Raw genomic sequence first — 18,712 nt, 5'->3', positions numbered from 1 at the left:
ACCTAGTTCCATTGGGTACAATTTTCCTGGATCCAGATTTGTAACCTGCACTCAGCAAGTTGCACAAACGTTGTGGAGTACACTAGCTGGAACGTACAGAGAGGGTTCCCAGGTTTTCCACTGCGGAACTAGAAATCCAGTTGGAGAAGGTAGGGAGGAAGAGAGATGTTTCTACCCATATGCGGGAAGGAGGTCACAGAGGTCTTTGATATGGTATGTGCAGGAGGAGTTCACCTAGGAGATGACATCCTGAAACCCTGGCCCCAGAACACAGTTTCCAAGCTGCAAGAAATGTAATGATCTGAAATAAAAAAACACAGCTCAGAAGCAGCACCCGCACCAGCATCACAACCTCAAAAGACATTAAGCGTGCATGTAATTAGCTTCTTGGCCTCCCTGTCTCAAGTGTAAATGGATGCGTGCCAATGGGTCACTGGTTTGGCAGCGTCTGGCTCGCTCTCTCTCTCTTTGCAGTGTCGTCTCATGTCTTGACAACTGCTGACTCTCAGAATTACATGGGTTGCATGCACCGATATTCACACAGCCCGTAACATTTCACCCTTCACAGGCACTTCTCACACATCAGAAACATTTTGCAGCTTTTCAAACTGGCGCAATACGGCCACCGATTCACTGTTTTGCTGGGGGCTAGCAGGGAGGCAGCTCTAGCTGCCGATACAGCCCAGAGCATTTCCAGATCCGTGGCCACGCATGCGCACGGCGGCAGCCTGCAGCGGCTGTGCCGTGCTTCATGGCAGACTCAGCCGACCCGTACAAAATTAATGCCCCCTTTTGGCCGCTCACGCGCCTCAGACCGCCCGCCCACAGTGCCCCCAGCCCCGAATGAAGCCCCCCCCAGCCCGCGGATCGGCCCTCCCCCGACTGTGGCGGCACCAGACTGAGTCCGCAGCCGCCACGCTAAATTCACAACGGGTGAGACCATGAGAGTCTCACGCAGTCGGGAACTCGGTCGGTCGGGGATGGAGCATCGCGGGGCAGCTGGATACGTGTCGCTGCATACTCCGAGAGTACGCCGCTTTTCAGGGGGCGGACCATCGCGTAAGCGGCGCCATCCCCGATATTGCTGTCATCAGGGATTCTCCGCCCCCTCGCCGAACGCAATTTCGGAGTCGGGGAGCGAAGAATCCAGCCACATGTCCTTCAGAATATAATTTGTGCAAGGGACATAAAAAGGCCAATGTAAATGTCTAATTGCAAGTGTAATAACCCACACGAGGTCCACGGGGTTACCCTGATTGATCTCCCAGCGGGACTTGTGGAATATGAGCTTCCCTGCTAGAGGGCGGAGGCCTGCTCAGCTGGGGCTCATAAGAACTCTATAAAGGCCGCATGTTGGTTGCCCCAACAGAACGGTACTCTGTAAATAGTTCACTGCCATGTGCAGACTTTTCATGACCATAAATAAATCAACGTTGACCTTACCACTTGGTTTACTGGGTCTTAATACTGGCAATGAGGTAAAATAAACTTTAACTCCTATTCTGGACGTCCCAGCTGCTCGGAGGATTGCTGTGCAGCAACACGTGGAGCTGACTTGTAAATATGCCACTCTTTGGAAAATTAGAGGCCTTCAATGCCGGCCTGGAAGATTGGGCTCAGTACGCAGAGCAGATAAGTTACTTTTCCCAGGCCAATGGCATCACAGGAATGGTAATCCTGCTGACTGCCTGTAGAGCCCCAACTTTAAGCATTATAAAAAGCCGCACATACCCAGTTGCTTGAGATTCAAAATCTTTTGACGTATTGGTAGAGTTAGTGTCTAACCATTACCACCCTAAGCCGTCTGTAATCATGCGAACAGAACAAAGAAATGTACAGCACAGGAACAGGCCCTTCGGCCCTCCAAGCCCGTGCCAACCATGCTGCCCGACTAAACTACAATCTTCTACACTTCCTGCCACTCAGGCCACAGCTTTTCTGTGATGTCACTTCAGTTTCCCCCCGACACACACAATTAGAAAAAGGTATAAAAGTAAAAATGAGTAAAAATCTCTTACTTACCTTCTTACCCTCTGAGTGTCTTAGATGTTCTCAGGTTCTCTCCCTGACAGAGACTGCTCCTCCTCTTCCGAACGGCTCCCGAAACTAGGCCACGATCTTTTAAAATCTCCGCTCCGACTCGCAGCTCCAGCGCTTTTTAAATCTCCCGCGCTGTTTTCACTGTCCCGGCTCACTCAGCTCCCGCGCTGATTTCACTCTCCCGGCTCTCTCTCCTCCCGCGCTGTTTTCACCGTCCCGGCTCACTCAGCTCTCGCGCTGTTTTCACTGTCCCGGCTCTCTCTCCTCCCGCGCTGTTTTCACTGTCCCGGCTCACTCAGCTCCCACGCTGTTTTCACTGTCCCGGCTCACTCACCTCTCGCGCTGATTTCAATGTCCCGCTCACTCACCTCCCGCGCTGTTTTCACTGTCCCGGCTCACTCAGCTCCCGCGCTGTTTTCAATGTCCCGGCTCACTCAGCTCCCGCGCTGTTTTCAATGTCAATAATAATCTTTTATTGTCACAAGTATGAAGTTACTGTGAAAAACCCCTTGTCGCCACATGCCGGCGCCCGTTCGGGTAAGCTGGTACGGGAATTGAACCCATGCTGCTGTCCTTGTTCCGCATCACAAACTAGCTGTCTAGCCCACTGAGCTAAACTAGCCCTATAAAAACGCTTATTGTCACAAGTAGGCTTCAAATGAAGTTACTGTGAAAAGCCCCTAGTCGCCACATTCCAGTGCCTGTCCGGAGAGGCTGGTATGGGAATTGAACCGTGCTGTTGGCCTGCCTTGGTCTGCTTTCAAAGCCAGCGACTTAGCCCTGTGCTAAAGAGACTAAACAGTACCAGTTCAACACTGCTGTGTGGACTCCGGGGGAGACAGTTACGGATTTCTTGACTCAACTCCAAAAGCTGGCTGAGCATTGCGCGTTTGGGCTATCCCTTTCCAAAATGTTGAAGTATTGTGCAGAATTAATAACATGGCCACACAGAGGAAACTGTGTGGAGGAAAACATGATGCAGTTGAACTGCATCACAGCTCCGAAAGTGGTGCCAATTCGAGTTAAACCACATGTAAACGGGTGCCCCTTTGTCATGGAGTTAAACACAGGGGCTGCCCTCTCCATCATTGGTCAGCAGACCTCCGCCGGCAGGAATCACACAGGAATCGTGCCATTGAACCTGTGCGATACCAAGGCCAGATCGCCGATGTATACTGGGGAACCACTGCGCATCATTGCAACCACCGTGGCCCCGGTGACCCACGAGCATCAGTCAGGTTCCCTTTCATAGTGGTCACAGTAAGAAGTATTACAACACACGGTTAAAGTCCAACAGCTTTATTTGGAATCACGAGCTTTCGGAGCGTAGCTCCTTCATCAGGTGAGTGAAGTGGCAGGTTACACAAACGCAGCATATATAGATAATGCCAATGATGCAAGATGATACTTTGAATGAGAGTCTTTGCATGTAATTAAGTCTTTCAGGTCCAGGGGGTGCAACTGAAGAGATGGATAATCACAGGTTAAAGAAGTGTGAATTGTCCGAAGCCAATAAGATTTTGCAAGCCCAGGCCAGATGGTGGGGGGTGAATGTAATGCGACATGAATCCAAGATCGCGGTTGAGGCCGTACTCATGCGTGCGGAACTTGGCTATCAGTTTCTGCTCCGCTATTCTACTTTTTTGTGCGTCCTGAAGGCCGCATCTCCATTTCATAGTGGTGCAAGGGCAGGGACATGATTGGCTGCGAATACTTCGCTTCGACTGACAGCTGATTTTCCGGATCAGCACAGGAAACCTGTATGAGGTCCTTGGAATGTATCCGAAGGTATTCCAGGAGGGTCTGGGCAAGATAAAAGGAGCCAAGGCACGCATCTACATGGACCCAGAGGCCCAGTCCAGATACTTGAGGACAGGACTGGTCCCCTACATCTTGTTCACAAAGTTGGATACTGAGTTGCAGAGCTCGCAGAGTCTGGGCATCATACACCCTGTGCAATTTGCAGAATGGGCCACACCGCTGGTCCTAGTGATGAAGTCGAAGAAGTCAGTTCACATCTGTGGGGATGATAAACTAACTGTAAACAGGGCATCCCGCCTGGACTATTATCTTATGCCACACGTGGAGGATTTGTATGCAAAATATTCATCAAATTGGATAGGAGCCACACGTATCTTCAGTTAAAATTGGACACCGCATTGCAGAAGTATGTGACTATAAATACCCACAGGGGGCTGTTCGAATACACTCACTTTCCTTTTTGTGTCTCTTCCACCTGTACAATTTTTCAGAGAGTTAAGGAAGGCATCCTCCAGGAGCTACACAAAATTACTGAATTTTTAGATGATGTCTTCGTCATGGGTACCACTGAAAAGGAACACATGGACAGTCTAGACGAGGTCCTCAGAAGCTTTTCTCAAGTGGGCGTCCACCTGAAGAGAGGCAGGTGCGTCTTCCAAGCAAACGCTGTGACATAGAGCGGTTATCGGGTGGATAACGACAGCTTGCACCCTGTGGAGAAAAGAGTTCGGACCATAAAAGGAGCCCCAACCCCACAAAATGCCACAGATTTGAGATAATTTCAATTTTTATTTTTTTTTCATAATTTCTGGGACTTGTTAAATGAAGCACAGTTAAATCTACAGATACACATGCCACATGTGTTGAAAGATAATACAAATAATGTTTCTATATATGACAAAGAATGTTTCTGCATGTAAATGTTAACATTTCCAAAGGGGGATGTGGTGATATGCCTGTGAATAGTTAGCAATGTGACCTTCCACCAGCTGGTGGCATCAGACTTTGGTCACATGATGTGGGAGACTGATCAGTTGGTAGTATGGTGTACAACTGGACAGTTGCACATAGGGTAGTTCCAGAGCAACCTTGTCTGTATAATATTCTGTATGTTATCCTTCCGCGCGTTCATCAATAAATCATCATACTAGTTAAGTTACCAGCAGTTCTGTGAGCATCATTGCAACGGCAAGACAACAGAACACAACAATTAGTAGTATGAGATTCCACGTAAATAGGCTGCTGAATTAAGGAATCCAATGTTTGGTTGTAGAACTGGACCTGCTGAGGACAAATCATTCAAATACATTGCTAAATCCATGCTGCTCCTTCACTTCAAGAGTAATATATTTAACCTGAACTAAACATAAACAATGTTTTTACCGGCAGTTTGCCCACTGCATATTGTTTTAACTTCCTGTCCCTAAAGGGTATTATACAATCATAGCACAAACTCAACGACATGCAGTTACAAATGATTTAAGCCTTTAGTGGATAGAAACTCCTCGATAATCTCAGTGATATTAAAATAAATATGTCAGCGTCTGTTCAGAGAGGAAATATCACGTGAACTTTCACCTGTAAGTATAACCAACAGTAATTTCTGCCGAACGTTCGTGAAAGAAAATCAAATGATTCTCTCTGATCATTATGATTTCTAAAGTAAAACAGTCCAAGATAACTGTATACCCAACTGTAACAGCAGTATGACTCATATACAAGTACTTTTCTCATACCCTCTGGCCTATGGCATCCTTTTGAAGTACAATGGAGTTGAGAGCTTTTTGCACATTGCTTTGTCGTTCTGGCACCCGTCTTCGAGCTTTCGAAACCTTCTTTGCAGACCACGCTCTTAGGGGTGTTGGTTCCATCACTACAACAGAGAGAGCTGTGGAGGAACATTGTGATATACAGCCTCTCCAATCCTGAATAACCTTTACTCCTAGTGAAAACAGAATATGTTCAGCAATTTGGGTTACTAAAAGAAGCATTTCAGCTTTCGCATATTAAAGCCTTTGTATTGCTTACATTTTTAATATTGAAATCTATGCCATTGTATACCTGTGTTTTAGTTACACATAAAACAAATTGAGTTCAATCGAAGGAACATTTTGTGGGCATTACACCTGCAAATACGTGACACAGTTTTGCTGTGGTGTGGCAGGTCACTGGTGGATGTTAGGATATAACGCTCACTGGCGTGGAGGGAGATGCAGGGTCAGGAGTCAAACCTCTCAACACCCTACCTGAGCTTCATCGCTGAATGAGGCATCAAGTGGAGGTAGACAAAGAGGGAGGACTATTCCACAACTAATAACAGGTGGCTAGCCCAGCAGCTTGGGAGAAGACAGCCCACCCACTCAGCTTCAAAGGTTAATTAGATGAAAGATGACTGATAGGAAAAGATTGCAGTAAAGAAGAATGGAACATACTCCAAACCTTCCCAGGAGAATGCACAAATGCTTCACCCCCTTATTTTTTCCTGTGAAAATTATATACCTTCAACGCCCCCAAAATAAATCCAACCGCTTAAATACCTTTTTCATGATTGACCGGACTCGTGCATAACTGACAATCAGATTCAAAATAATGAATTAATTGGTTCAGATTTCCTTGCCAAAATAAAAATGAGGCTAATTGGGCTCGTTGGGACTCATGTGCAAAGTTCCCAGAAACTTCAAGCAAAGGCACTTGAGTAATTAAATGCAAAAATCTGGAAGTTGTTATTTGAGATGTGCCACTCCACTGTTATTTTCTTTTGTTCATGGGATGCCAGTGTCACTGGCTAGGTTAGCATTTATTGCCCTTTAGAAGGTGGGGGTGAGCCACCTTCTTGTACTGCTGCCGTCCATGTGGTGTATGTATGGATGCATGAGAACCCCATAACGTTGTGAGGGAGTTCCAGAAATTTAATCCAGCAACACTGAAGCAACAGTGATATAGTTCCAAATTAAGGTGGTGTATGCCTTGGAGGGGAACCTGCAGATGGACGTGTCCTCATGCATCTGTTGCTCTTGTCCTTCTAGGTAGCATCGGTCGTGGGTTTGGAAGGTGTTGTCAAAGGGGCCTTGATGAATTGCTGCAGAGCATCTTGTAGATGGTACTCACTGCTGCCACTGTGCATCACTAGAGGAGGGGTTGAATGTTTAAAGTGGTGGATGGGGTGCCAATCAGGTGGGCTGCTTTGTGCAGGATGGTGCTGAGCATCATGAGTGCTGTTTGAGCTGCACTCATCCAGCCTAGTGGAGAGTTCCTCACTGTCACCATCATTATTCACATACATTAAACAACATGAAGTTTCTCTACCTGCAAGGTTCATGTGAAAAAAACTTGGCCTTCCCATTTCAGTCTGCACCCATTTTAATAGTACAATAAGTGTTACCTGGTGTGAAACAATTTATCCAGCACTGAAACTTAACTATTATAAGTGTGGAGCCTCGACTTCTGGTTGCGGCGATGACCAGCTAAGCCGCACGTTTCGGGAGCTCCAGCTTAGACGGACCTTCGGGCTCTTTTAAGAGCCCCAACGGGAATTTCTTTTCGACAAAACCCGGTGTAGGGTGAGGCGACAGGGAGTCCCCCCCAGTGGGAAAGAAAAAGATCGGCGGCGGCAGCCAGATCTCGGAGAATCCTCGAGGGCAGCGGCAGAGGAAAGAAAGGAGCAAGATGGTGTCGGAGGGAGGCCAGGCGACATGGGGACCGGACCAGGATGAATTTTTAAGACGGTGTGTGGAGCTGCTAAAAAAGGAGGTGCTGGCCCCGATGCTACAGGCAATCGAGGGGCTTAAAGAGACACAAAAGGCCCAGGAGATAGAGCTCCGTGTGGTGGAGCAGAAGGTAACGGACAATGAGGACGAGATCCTGGGCCTAGCGGTCAAAATGCAGACGCACGAGGCGCTCCATAAGAAGTGCATCGAAAGAATTGAAGTCCTGGAAAATAGATCAAGGAGAAAGAACCTCCGGATCCTGGGTCTCCCCGAGGGAGTGAAAGGAGCTGACGGCGGGGCTTATGCGAGCACGATGTTACGCTCGCTAATGGGAGCTGAGGCCCCCTCGGGCCCCTTGGAAGTGGAAGGGGCCCACCGGGTCCCTGTGAGGAGACCAAAGGCTGGAGAACCACCTAGGGCGATGATCGTGCGATTTCACCGCTTCAATGACAGAGAGGTTGTTCTGAGATGGGCCAAGAAGGTACGAAGTAGCAGCTGGGAGAACGCGGTGATACGAGTGTATCAGGATTGGAGTGCGGAGGTGGCGAGAAGGAGGGTGAGTTTCAATCGAGCCAAGGAGGTGCTGCATAAGAAGAAAGTGAAGTTCTGGATGTTGCAGCCGGCGCGATTATGGGTCACGCACCAGGAGAGGCATTACTACTTCGAAACGGCGGAAGAAGCATGGACCTTCATTCAAAAAGAGAAACTGGACCAGAACTGAGGGACTGATGTTGGAGGGGAAACAACAATGCTGATGTATAGAGGTGTAAATTGGGGAGGGGGGGACACTGAGAAATGTGGGCGCCGGTGGGGTGGGAAAAAGAGACACAGGCGGGGGATGGGGAATGGGAACGGGGCGGTAGGGGGAGCTGCGCCATGGGGGGCGGGATGGTTCTAGAAAGCGCGGGGTTTCTTTTTCTTTTCCCGCGCCAGAGAGATGATGGTGGGAAGATAGGCGCAAGGAGGATGGGAGTTCCTCACACGGGGGGGTCAAGGAGAGAGCGGGAGAAGCCGGGGTCAGTTGAAGTCAGCTGACTTTCGGAAGCAATATGGGGGGAGTGACCATGCTAGATGGGGATCTAGCGGGGAGGGGGGGGGGGGGGACACAACTGGGTTGCTGCTGCTGAGATCGAAAGGGAGCTGGTAAGAGAAAAGGTGGTCGAGGCGGGAATGCGCCGCCTGGGGGACGGGTGGGTGCGCGGAACCGGGATGTGGGACTGGCCCAGCGAGGGTGATGGCTAGTCGACAGGGGAGGGGGGCGGGCAGCCCCCCAGTCCGGCTGATCACGTGGAACGTGAGAGGCCTAAATGGGCCGATTAATAGGGCGCGAGTGTTCGCGCACTTGAAAGAACTGAAGGCAGACGTGGCCATGCTTCAAGAAACGCATCTGAAGGTGGCGGACCAGGTTAGGTTAGGATGGGTGGGACAGGTGTTTCACTCAGGGCTGGACGCAAAGAATAGAGGGGTGGCCATATTGGTGGGGAAACGGGTGTCGTTCGAGGCTAGGAACATTGTAGCGGACAGCGGGGGCAGATATGTGATGGTGAGTGGCAGACTGCAGGGAATGGAGGTCGTGCTGGTCAACGTATATGCCACGAACTGGGATGATGCGGAATTTATGAAGCGGATGCTGGGACGCATCCCAGACCTGGAGGTAGGAAACCTGGTAATGGGGGGGGACTTCAACACCGTGCTCGACCCAGGGTTAGATAGATCTAAATCCAGGACCGGAAGAAGGCCGGCAGCGGCCAAGGTGCTTAGGGGGTTTATGGACCAAATGGGGGGATTGGATCCGTGGAGATTTGCTAGGCCGTTGGCCAAAGAGTTCTCCTTTTTCTCCCATGTCCATAAGGTATACTCCCGGATAGATTTCTTCGTTTTGGGAAGGTCACTGATTTCGAGGGTGGAAGGAACGGAGTACTCGGCCATAGCTGTTTCAGACCATGCCCCACATTTGATCTGGAACTAGGAGAGGAGAGGGAACAGCGTCCACTCTGGCGACTGGATGTGGGATTATTGGCGGATGAGGGAGTCTGCGGAAGGGTGCGGGGATGTATCGAAAGGTACCTGCAGGCCAACGATGATGGGGAGGTCCGAGTGGGGATAGTATGGGAAGCGCTGAAGGCGGTGGTCAGGGGAGAGTTGATCTCCATCAGGGCTGGGGAAAACAGAGGCCAAAGAGAGGGAAAGATTACTGGGGGAGATTTTGAGTGTGGATAAAAAATATGCAGAGGCCCCGGACAAAGGACTATATAGGGAGAGGCGACGACTCCAGACGGAGTTTGACCTGCTGACCACAGGGAGGGCAGAGGCACAGTGGAGGAAGGCACAGGGGATGAGATATGAATATGGGGAAAAGGCGAGTCGCCTGTTGGCCCACCAGCTTCGTAAGAGGACAGCGGCGAGGGAAATAGGGGGAGTTAGGGATGAAACGGGAACCACGGTGCGGAGAGCAGGGAAGGTAAATGAGGTGTTCAAGACCTTTTATGAGAGGTTTCTAGGTCCCAACCCCCGGAGGGAAAAGAGGGGATGCAGCAGTTTCTGGACCAACTAAGGTTCCCGAGGGTGGAGGAGCAGGAGGTGGCAGGCCTGGGGGCGCCAATTGGGGTGGACGAGGTGACCAAAGGGCTGGGGAACATGCAGGCAGGGAAGGCTCCGGGACCCGACGGGTTCCCGGTGGAATTTTACAGAAAATACGTGGACTTGTTGGCCCCGCTGCTGGTAAGAACCTTTAACGAGGCCAGAGAAGGGGGGACCCTACCCCCGACAATGTGGGAGGCGACGATATCACTAATCCTGAAGCAGGATAAAGACCCGCTGCAATGCGGGTCTTATGGGCCTATCTCGCTCCTGAATGTGGACGCCAAGTTGCTGGCAAAAGTGCTGACAATGAGGATAGAGGATTGTGTCCCGGGGGTGGTGCATGAAGATCAGACAGGGTTCGTAAAGGGGAGACAATTGAATGTCAACGTGCGACGGCTATTGGGGGTGATAATGATGCCCCCAGCAGAGGGGGAGGCAGAGATAGTGGCGGCAATGGATGCAGAGAAGGCATTTGATAGGGTAGAGTGGGAGTACCTATGGGAGGTGCTGAGGAGGTTCGGGTTCAGGGAGGGGTTTGTCAGCTGGGTTAAACTCCTCTATGGGGCCCCAATGGCAACTGTAGTCACAAATCGGCAAAGGTCGGGGTATTTTCGACTACATAGGGGAACAATACAGGGATGCCCGCTGTCCCCATTACTGTTCGCGCTGGCAATTGAACCACTGGCCATAGCGCTGAGAGACTCCAGGAAATGGAGAGGGGTGGTTAGAGGGGGAGAGGAACACCGAGTGTCACTCTACGCAGATGACCTACTGCTGTATGTGGCAGATCCAGTGGGGGGATGACAGAGGTTATGCAGATATTGAGGGAGTTTGGAGATTTCTCGGGATATAGGCTCAACATGGGAAAGAGTGAGCTTTTTGTGATACACTTTGGGGACCAGAGTAGAGGGATAGATGGCCTGCCGCTAAGGAGAGTGGAAAGAAACTTCCGATACCTGGGGATTCAGATAGCCAGGAGCTGGGGAACCTTACACAGACTCAATCTGACTCGGCTGGTGGAGCAAATGGAAGAGGACTTCAAAAGGTGGGATATGCAGCCGCTGTCACTGGCGGGCAGAGTGCAGGCAATTAAGATGATGGTCCTCCCGAGGTTCCTATTTGTGTTTCAATGTCTCCCTATATTGATCACTAAGGCCTTTTTTTAAAAAATAGATAAGAGCATCATGAGCTTCGTGTGGGCAGGGAAGGCCCCGAGGGTAAGGAGGGGGTTCCTGCAAAGTAGCAGGGACAGAGGGGGACTGGCGTTGCCGAATTTGGGCGTCTACTATTGGGCCACCAATGTGGCATGATCCGTAAGTGGATGATAGAGGGAGAGGGGGCGGCGTGGAAAAGGCTGGAGATGGCATCCTGTAAAGGAACAAGCTTAAAAGCACTGGTGACGGCGCCACGACCGCTCTCCCCGAAAAGGTTTACCACGAACCCAGTGATGGCAGCAACATTAAGTATCTGGGGGCAATGGAGGCGACAGAGGGGTGTGCTGGGAGCCTCGGTGTGGTCCCCGATCAGGAACAACCATAGGTTTGCCCCAGGGAGGTTGGACAGAGGGTTCCAGAGCTGGCACCGGGCAGGAATTAGGAGAGTGGGAGACTTATTTATAGATGGGACGTTTGCGAGCTTGGGAGCGCTAGAGGAAAAGTATGAGCTGCCTCCGGGGAATATCTAGGTATATGCAGGTGAGGGCGTTCACGAGACAACAGGTGAGGGAATTTCCGCTGCTCCCGACACAGGGGATCCAGGATAGAGTGCTTTCGGGGGTGTGGGTCGGGGAGGGCAAAGTGTCCGAAATATACCGGGAGATGAGAGAAGAGGGGGAGGAGCAGGTAGAAGAACTGAAAGGAAAATGGGAAGAAGAGCTCGGGGAGGAGATTGAGGAGGGTTTGTGGGCTGACGCCCTAAGTAGGGTAAATTCCTCTTCCTCGTGTGCCAGGCTTAGCCTGGTCCAATTTAAGGTGCTACATAGAGCACACATAACGGCAGCGAGGTTGAGCAGGTTCTTCGGAGTGGAGGACAAGTGCGGGAGGTGCGGGGGAAGCCCGGCGAACCACACACATATGTTTTGGTCGTGTCCAGCACTGGAGGGGTATTGGAGGGGAGTGGCCGGAGTGATCTCGAAGGTGGTGAAGGTCCGGGTCAAGCCAAGCTGGGGGTTAGCTATATTTGGGGTAGCGGATGAGCCGGGAGTGCAGGAGGTGAAAGAGGCCAATATTGTGGCCTTTGCGTCCCTAGTAGCCCGGCGTAGGATTTTAGTCATGTGGAAGGAAGCGAAACCCCCCGGCGTGGAGGCCTGGATAAACGATATGGCAGGGTTCATAAAACTGGAGCGGATTAAGTTTGCGCTGAGAGGATCGGCTCAGGCGTTCACCAGGCGGTGGCAACCGTTCCTCGACTATCTGGGGGGGGGGGGGGGGGGGGGGGGGAGAGAGGGGGGAGGGTGGGGGGGGGTAAATTGTTTGTGTTCTAGATGGGGTGAAGGGGCGGGGGTGGAGCACTATTTCGTGTTATTTTGTTAGTTCACTATTTTATTTAAACAATGTTATCTATCAGCTATCATGTTACCGTTTTTGTTGATTTGTAAGGGGGAAAAATTGTGTTTGAAAACTTTAATAAAATATATATATATTTTTTTTAATAAATGTGGAGCTTCATTCTTTCAGCATTTAATTGTTGTTTGAGATGTTCTAATTATATTTTTAGTGCTTTTCTTTTAATTTTTCTCTCAATTTATTTTTTTTCCTTTTCCTCTCTGTATTTCTATCTGTATCTGATTTGAAATTTCATAGAATTTACAGTGCAGAAGGAGGCCATTCGGCCCATCGAGTCTGTACCGGCTCTTGGAAAGAGCACCCTACCCAAGGTCAACACCTCCACCCTATCCCCATAACCCAGTAACCCCACCCAACACTAAGGGCAATTTTGGACACTAAGGGCAATTTATCATGGCCAATCCACCTAGCTTGCACATCTTTGGACTGTGGGAGGAAACCAGAGCACCCGGAGGAAACCCACGCACACACGGGGAGGATGTGCAGACACCGCACAGGCAGTGACCCAAGCCGGAATCGAACCTGGGACCCTGGAGCTGTGAAGCAATTGTGCTGTCCACAATGCTAATTCATTAACTTGCATTCCTGGTTCAGACTCTCCGCAACCGTAAAACTGATTAGTTAAGGATGTCCGACTGAGCCCTCCATGGCATTTCCCTCTCACATTTTCAGCACTTCCAGTGCCAAATCTCGTGAAACGTAAATGGGCAAGGGCGACTCTGATGAATGGTGGACACTGTTCCTTGACCAGCTCCAGCAATTTCTGGGCCATTATCTCACGTTTAGTTGAACAAAGGAAACAGTGATTCTCTACAGTTTGAAAGCCAATTTATAACATGCATATCAAAATAAGCTTGTTACAAAAATGAGAACTGTCTGTGACAGAGTTTCCTCTTGAATATCAGCACAATCCAGAAAGAATTGGCTGAATCACACAAAGATTTGGGAAACTTTAATAGTGAGCAAATTATATCCAAAAACACTTGTGTTCACGTTTTCTGCTTTTCTTTGTTTTTAAGGTTCAAGTCATCCAGATCTGAAGAGTGAAATTTTGAAATTCCACGAATAACTGTTTAGGAAAGGCTTTACAAGTTGCACAAATTTCTTAGATGCACAGGTGCTACTAGGCATGCTTTACAAGTTTAAAGAGTGATGTTGGGCGGGATTTACCACGCAACCCACCGCATTTTTTCTTAGAAAACTACTGCCCAATAGCTACAGTCATCAGGTTTGTAAATTTAAACACAATTATGTTTATTAATAACAGTAACTATAATTAAATATGCAGCAAATACAACAGGTTAACTACTAAATAATTCCTAACCCCCATTTAAGCTCACCCCACCCTCTATACACACACACACACACACACAAGACAGACAAACACAGAGGGGAGAAGAAGGATATAGAAATAAGGATGAAAGTAAAAAGATGGTTTCAGATGGTTGTTTCTAGTATTTTTCTTCAATCTCGGGTTTCAGTTCAAGGTTTTCTGTTTCCAATCTGTAATGGTTTTCACTGTAGATCCATTCAGGTCTCTGCAGTTACAGCAGCTTTTCTGGTAGAAAAACAAGGGCGAAAGAGAGAGTATGTCCTTGTCTCACTGTGCCTAGATCTCCACCTCGGCTTTCCTTAGGTCTCTGAAAAACATCCCACTTCAGGAGGGTCCAATCATCACTTGTTATCGGGCAGAATACGGCCTTTTGGCCAATTCATTGGCCACCAGCCAACCAATCAAACCGAGTTCCACCCCATCTCTTGGGTGCCACAGAGTCTGAGTTTTGTTGCTCGGAAGCTAGCACCATATACTGTGATGCAAATTTTTGAATTCCTCATTCTCTCTGCTGCTTGACTTAAAGATATATGGCATTAAGCATCCATGGATCAAAAAGATAACAGCAAAAAATAAAGAATTGGGAAATAAGGGAATCATCAAGAAAGGCCTTTACAAAAGGAATTGCATGTGATGTTTACTATAAGCAAACTAAACTCAACACTGATTAAATAACGCTGAGGATGAAACTCATCCACTAAACTAGACAAGGCATTTCCGAATAACTTTTCAATGCAACCAAAGAACCCACGCCTTGGGCGCGATTCTCCGCTCCCGCGACTAAGTGCCCACGCCGTCGTGAACGCCGTCGAGGTTCACGACGGCGCGAAATAGCCCTGATCGCGACCGATCCAGGGCCCGAAAATGGGCTAGGATCGGGGCCGCAAGAAACCCGGGGGGTGTGTCGCGAAAGCAGCGTCGTCAGCGCGCGCCGGGCATGGGCGCCACATAAAAGCGGCGCCGCGTCATCCGCCATGTAACTGGCGTCACCAGCGCATGCGCGGTTGCCGTCCTCCCCGAGGCGCCCCACAAGAAGATGTTGGATGGATCTTGCGGGGTGTGGAGGAAAGGAGGTCTTCCTTCAGAGAGGCCGGCCCACCGTTTGGTGGGCACCGAACGTGGGCCAGACCCCTTTTGAGTCCTACCCCGGTGAAAGAACCCCCTTCGCCCCCCCACAGGCCGCCCCCCAGCGTTCCTGCGCTGTTCCCGTCGGCAGCGACCAGGTGTGGACGGCGCCTGCGGGAAGCCGTCGTTTTGGGCAGGCTGCTCGGCCCATACAGGCCGGAGAATAGCGGGTGTAGCGGAGAATCGCCATTTTGGGTGTCCCGGGCGATTCTCCGGCCTGCGCTGCGCAGAACTCGACGGGGCCGTTCTCGCCGCTTTGGTGAATCGCGAGAGGGCGTCGGACCGACGTCGCGGGGAAAAATGGCGTGTCAGGAGATTCTCCCAACCGGCGCGGGAGCGGAGAATCGCGCCCCATGTTTGTACAGTACAGCACATTCTTAGATCCTTGGCATTGTATTCAAAATCTCAAATGTTTCCTGGTTTTAGCAGGGTGGTTTCTTCCTACTACACAATGACGGATCTTCCAATATCCTTTTCAACTCTTAATCTTCAGAGAATAAGTGAGTGGACTTCAAGCAACAGATGATCATCTGGTGATTCTTTGGTCTTCAACTCTCCACAGCAACTTGTTCCTTCAAATAAAAGATATCTGTAGTTCTGTCCTCACCATCAGTCTGCTTGGTGATTAACCCAAAAGCACTCATTTTCACTGTCTGGCAGAGCAGCACCAACATTCGGGCTGACTATCTTAGAGTTTATGGGTGTGATTTTTCAGGTCCATTAGCCGCAGCGGCAAATCCCGTTTTGGCCAGGAAATCTTGCAAGAGGACCATAATAGGATTTGTGCCAATGACATCTCGGTTTGAGATCTCCCCCCTCATCCCCCCTCCCCGGTGATGTGATCAGGTTCACTCCCTTTCCATACATGAACATGAATTAAAATATAATTATACGGTTTTATGCCATAGCCTCCAGCCCCATGGAATGCGACCCCGCCCCTCCACGGCATATCATGCTACCGTGAATCGCTACTTGTTTTCGAAAAATAAAAGCAGTTGTGATAACCATGTGGGGGGGAGGATGCAGTGTTGCCTGGAGACCCTGGGGTTGAGGGCTGAGGCTGAGCATTGCTCCATGGAAGTGCCAGAGGACAGTGCCAGGGGCCAATGCTAGGAGGCACTGACATGGGCACTGCTGGGAGTAACTCTTCTCCATTGGCAGGAGAGAAGAGGCATGTTGACTAATGTGCAGGGATGGGGCCAGATGGATGAGACTGTTCCCGATATGTCTATGCTGGGGGTAGGGGGTCTTGCATGGCCATGAAGGGGTGGGAGGGAGTTTATTTTTTCACAGATCAGGGAGCCCTTTGAAGACGGCAGCACAACCTCTTCAGCCAGGTTCTATCAGGACCCGCCCCATCAGAATGACAGTGCAAACGTAGCCCCTCAATCTTTTTTGACAAAGTATTTGAAGAACTGATCAGAAAATATGGCAGTGTTTTTGGAGAGAAACACACGAGTTTTCACTCAGAACCCGACACTGCCATTTTTTCAGAAAATTTCACCATTTAAGTCAGTAAGTAGCAACAACAGCTGCCTTTTCTTTTGTGTCCAAATGTTACATCTGGAATCTTACTTTTAATAGGGCTTGACATGGGCTCTCGTACCCAAGGCAACCAGATCACATGGATCTGTCACCAAGCAGAGTTCAGTGCAACTTCACACCATCCCCCATTCCAGGGCATTTTGTTTTACTTTAAGAGAGACAGTTTGAAACATAAGCATATTATAAAGGATAGCGGTCATAACACTAGCAGGAAACTGACTGGTGTACATCAATGGAACCACTAAATCTTTCAGTATAGTTTTAAAAAAAAGTAATTTTCACTCATTTGCATCCTTATTAAAAAAGCTTATTTTTGATGATAAACCTATTTTAAGCTTTATTTAAAAACTGTATCCTACATTGTCATTCTTGAAATCACACCTTTTAAGGAATAAAAAGAAACAATTACATTCTACTATTCTCCCAATCTTCCTGGTTCCTGGAAAATTTCATGTTTGTGATTCAGCAAATGACTTTTTGTCAAAGCTTGAACTGTAATCTATCCAGCACATTTTTAAGCATTTTATGTGCACAATTCCTTGATAAATAGTGACTAGGTTTAAAGGGAAAACTGATGGAATCACTCATACATTTTAGACTTCACCTTTTTGATTCTGCCTGACTTTACTGGGCGGGATGTAAGGCAGGTGGCCAATCCAATAGTATCAATTTCCTTTCGAGTTAGATTAAAGCCTCAAAATGAGGTACCTGAGAGATGATCTTATGTTCATCTTATAATATATCTTATATACTACAGTCATAAGAATGGAAAAGGTAATCTCAGAAAAATGACATTGATAACAAACAGCGAGAGTGGGACAAGAGGGCAAACTAGAGAGCTTGGGCGCAAACTAGCAAATGATAAATTTAGGATGGATCGCATAAATTTGAGGAAGATTAGTGGAGATGAAAAGCCCAGAATCTTTAAAAAAAAACAATTGTCTGTTTAAGTGGAATGTAAAGGGACTTTCTGGGCAGACTAATTTGGGTTGATTGACTTCCCCATTTATAACTCTTGTGATGTTATGACATCACACGCAAGCAATGCAGGGACTTTTGTGATGCAACAGAGCTTTCTGATGTGAATTTGTTCACCTTATGCTTGACAAGCAAACAACAACAATTTGTGAAGCACTTTCCCTTGATGCTCCTTTTAAATATGAATGTACACTTCAAACAGAAGGGGCACAAGGAGTCCTTCGCTCAAAGGAAATTCTGAGCTATCTTTGCATGTAATTTCAGAGGCGACAAATTATTTTCAATGTTTCTGCATAACCTGTAACTGATGCGCCAAGTGGTCCCAGGTTAGGGAGTTCACTACCAATATATGTATTATTGATGGCAGCAGTCAGGTGAGTACTAAAAACCTAGCTTTTAGAGCACTTTTATTTTCTATTTTGATTTCTCAGGGCAAGGCACGTTAATATTAGGGAACAAAATATTCTCTGTTTCAGCCAACTAGTTGTAGCATCATCAATTTGTGAATTAGAAACACCACTGTACTGGCATTGCAAAGCCCCCCTTCTCATCTGTTCAAACAAAAGCATGGATTTTTCAAACGCAACACTATTTTGGGTTAATTTCTGGGTAGGTAGGTGGATGGATGTGTGAAATACACTTTTACTAATGTTGCTAAGCAGTCTGAAAATACTGACTTAAAAGGTAAATGCTTCAGCTGACTCAGGTTAACATTTCTGCTGAGATATATGTACTGTCGGCAAAATGTACTCTTTTTACATTCAATTCAGAATTTGCGGGACAACAAATAGAATCAATGATAAAAAAGTTGTTTTCGTTAAGCTGTCACAAGAAGAAGGCTTTTATAGCTACATTCTCTTTTAGGCAGACAATCACCCCTCTTGATACAGCTTAAGAAATACTTAAGAGAAGCACCAGAATAGATGCAAGGTATTTGCCAGCGGCCAAGACAAGCGGGTTGTTTTAAAAAAGGTTATCACCTGTTCATTGAGGTCACACTTCATTAATGAAAGAGCATAGATCCATGTGGGGAAGGATGCATTTATTTGGTGATTTATTGAATCTAGTGATGATTA

General features: G+C 48.3%; 1 protein-coding gene across 1 annotated transcript in view; it reads right to left on the bottom strand.

Moving 5' to 3' along the window:
• LOC140409391 (uncharacterized) overlaps window positions 1–18,712 on the bottom strand; it is a 466,596-nt gene that overhangs the window by 26,160 nt on the left and 421,724 nt on the right. The window contains exon 12 of the mRNA XM_072497839.1: window positions 5,538–5,743. Within this exon, the coding sequence (XP_072353940.1) occupies window positions 5,538–5,743 (206 nt within the window). The remainder of the gene's footprint in view (window positions 1–5,537; window positions 5,744–18,712) is intronic.

The sequence above is a fragment of the Scyliorhinus torazame genome, chromosome 3 (assembly GCF_047496885.1).
Source record: "Scyliorhinus torazame isolate Kashiwa2021f chromosome 3, sScyTor2.1, whole genome shotgun sequence".
NCBI classification, from domain to species: domain Eukaryota; kingdom Metazoa; phylum Chordata; class Chondrichthyes; order Carcharhiniformes; family Scyliorhinidae; genus Scyliorhinus; species Scyliorhinus torazame.
Note: the sequence above shows the minus strand (reverse complement) of the source record. Positions and strands in the feature narration are given on the sequence as shown.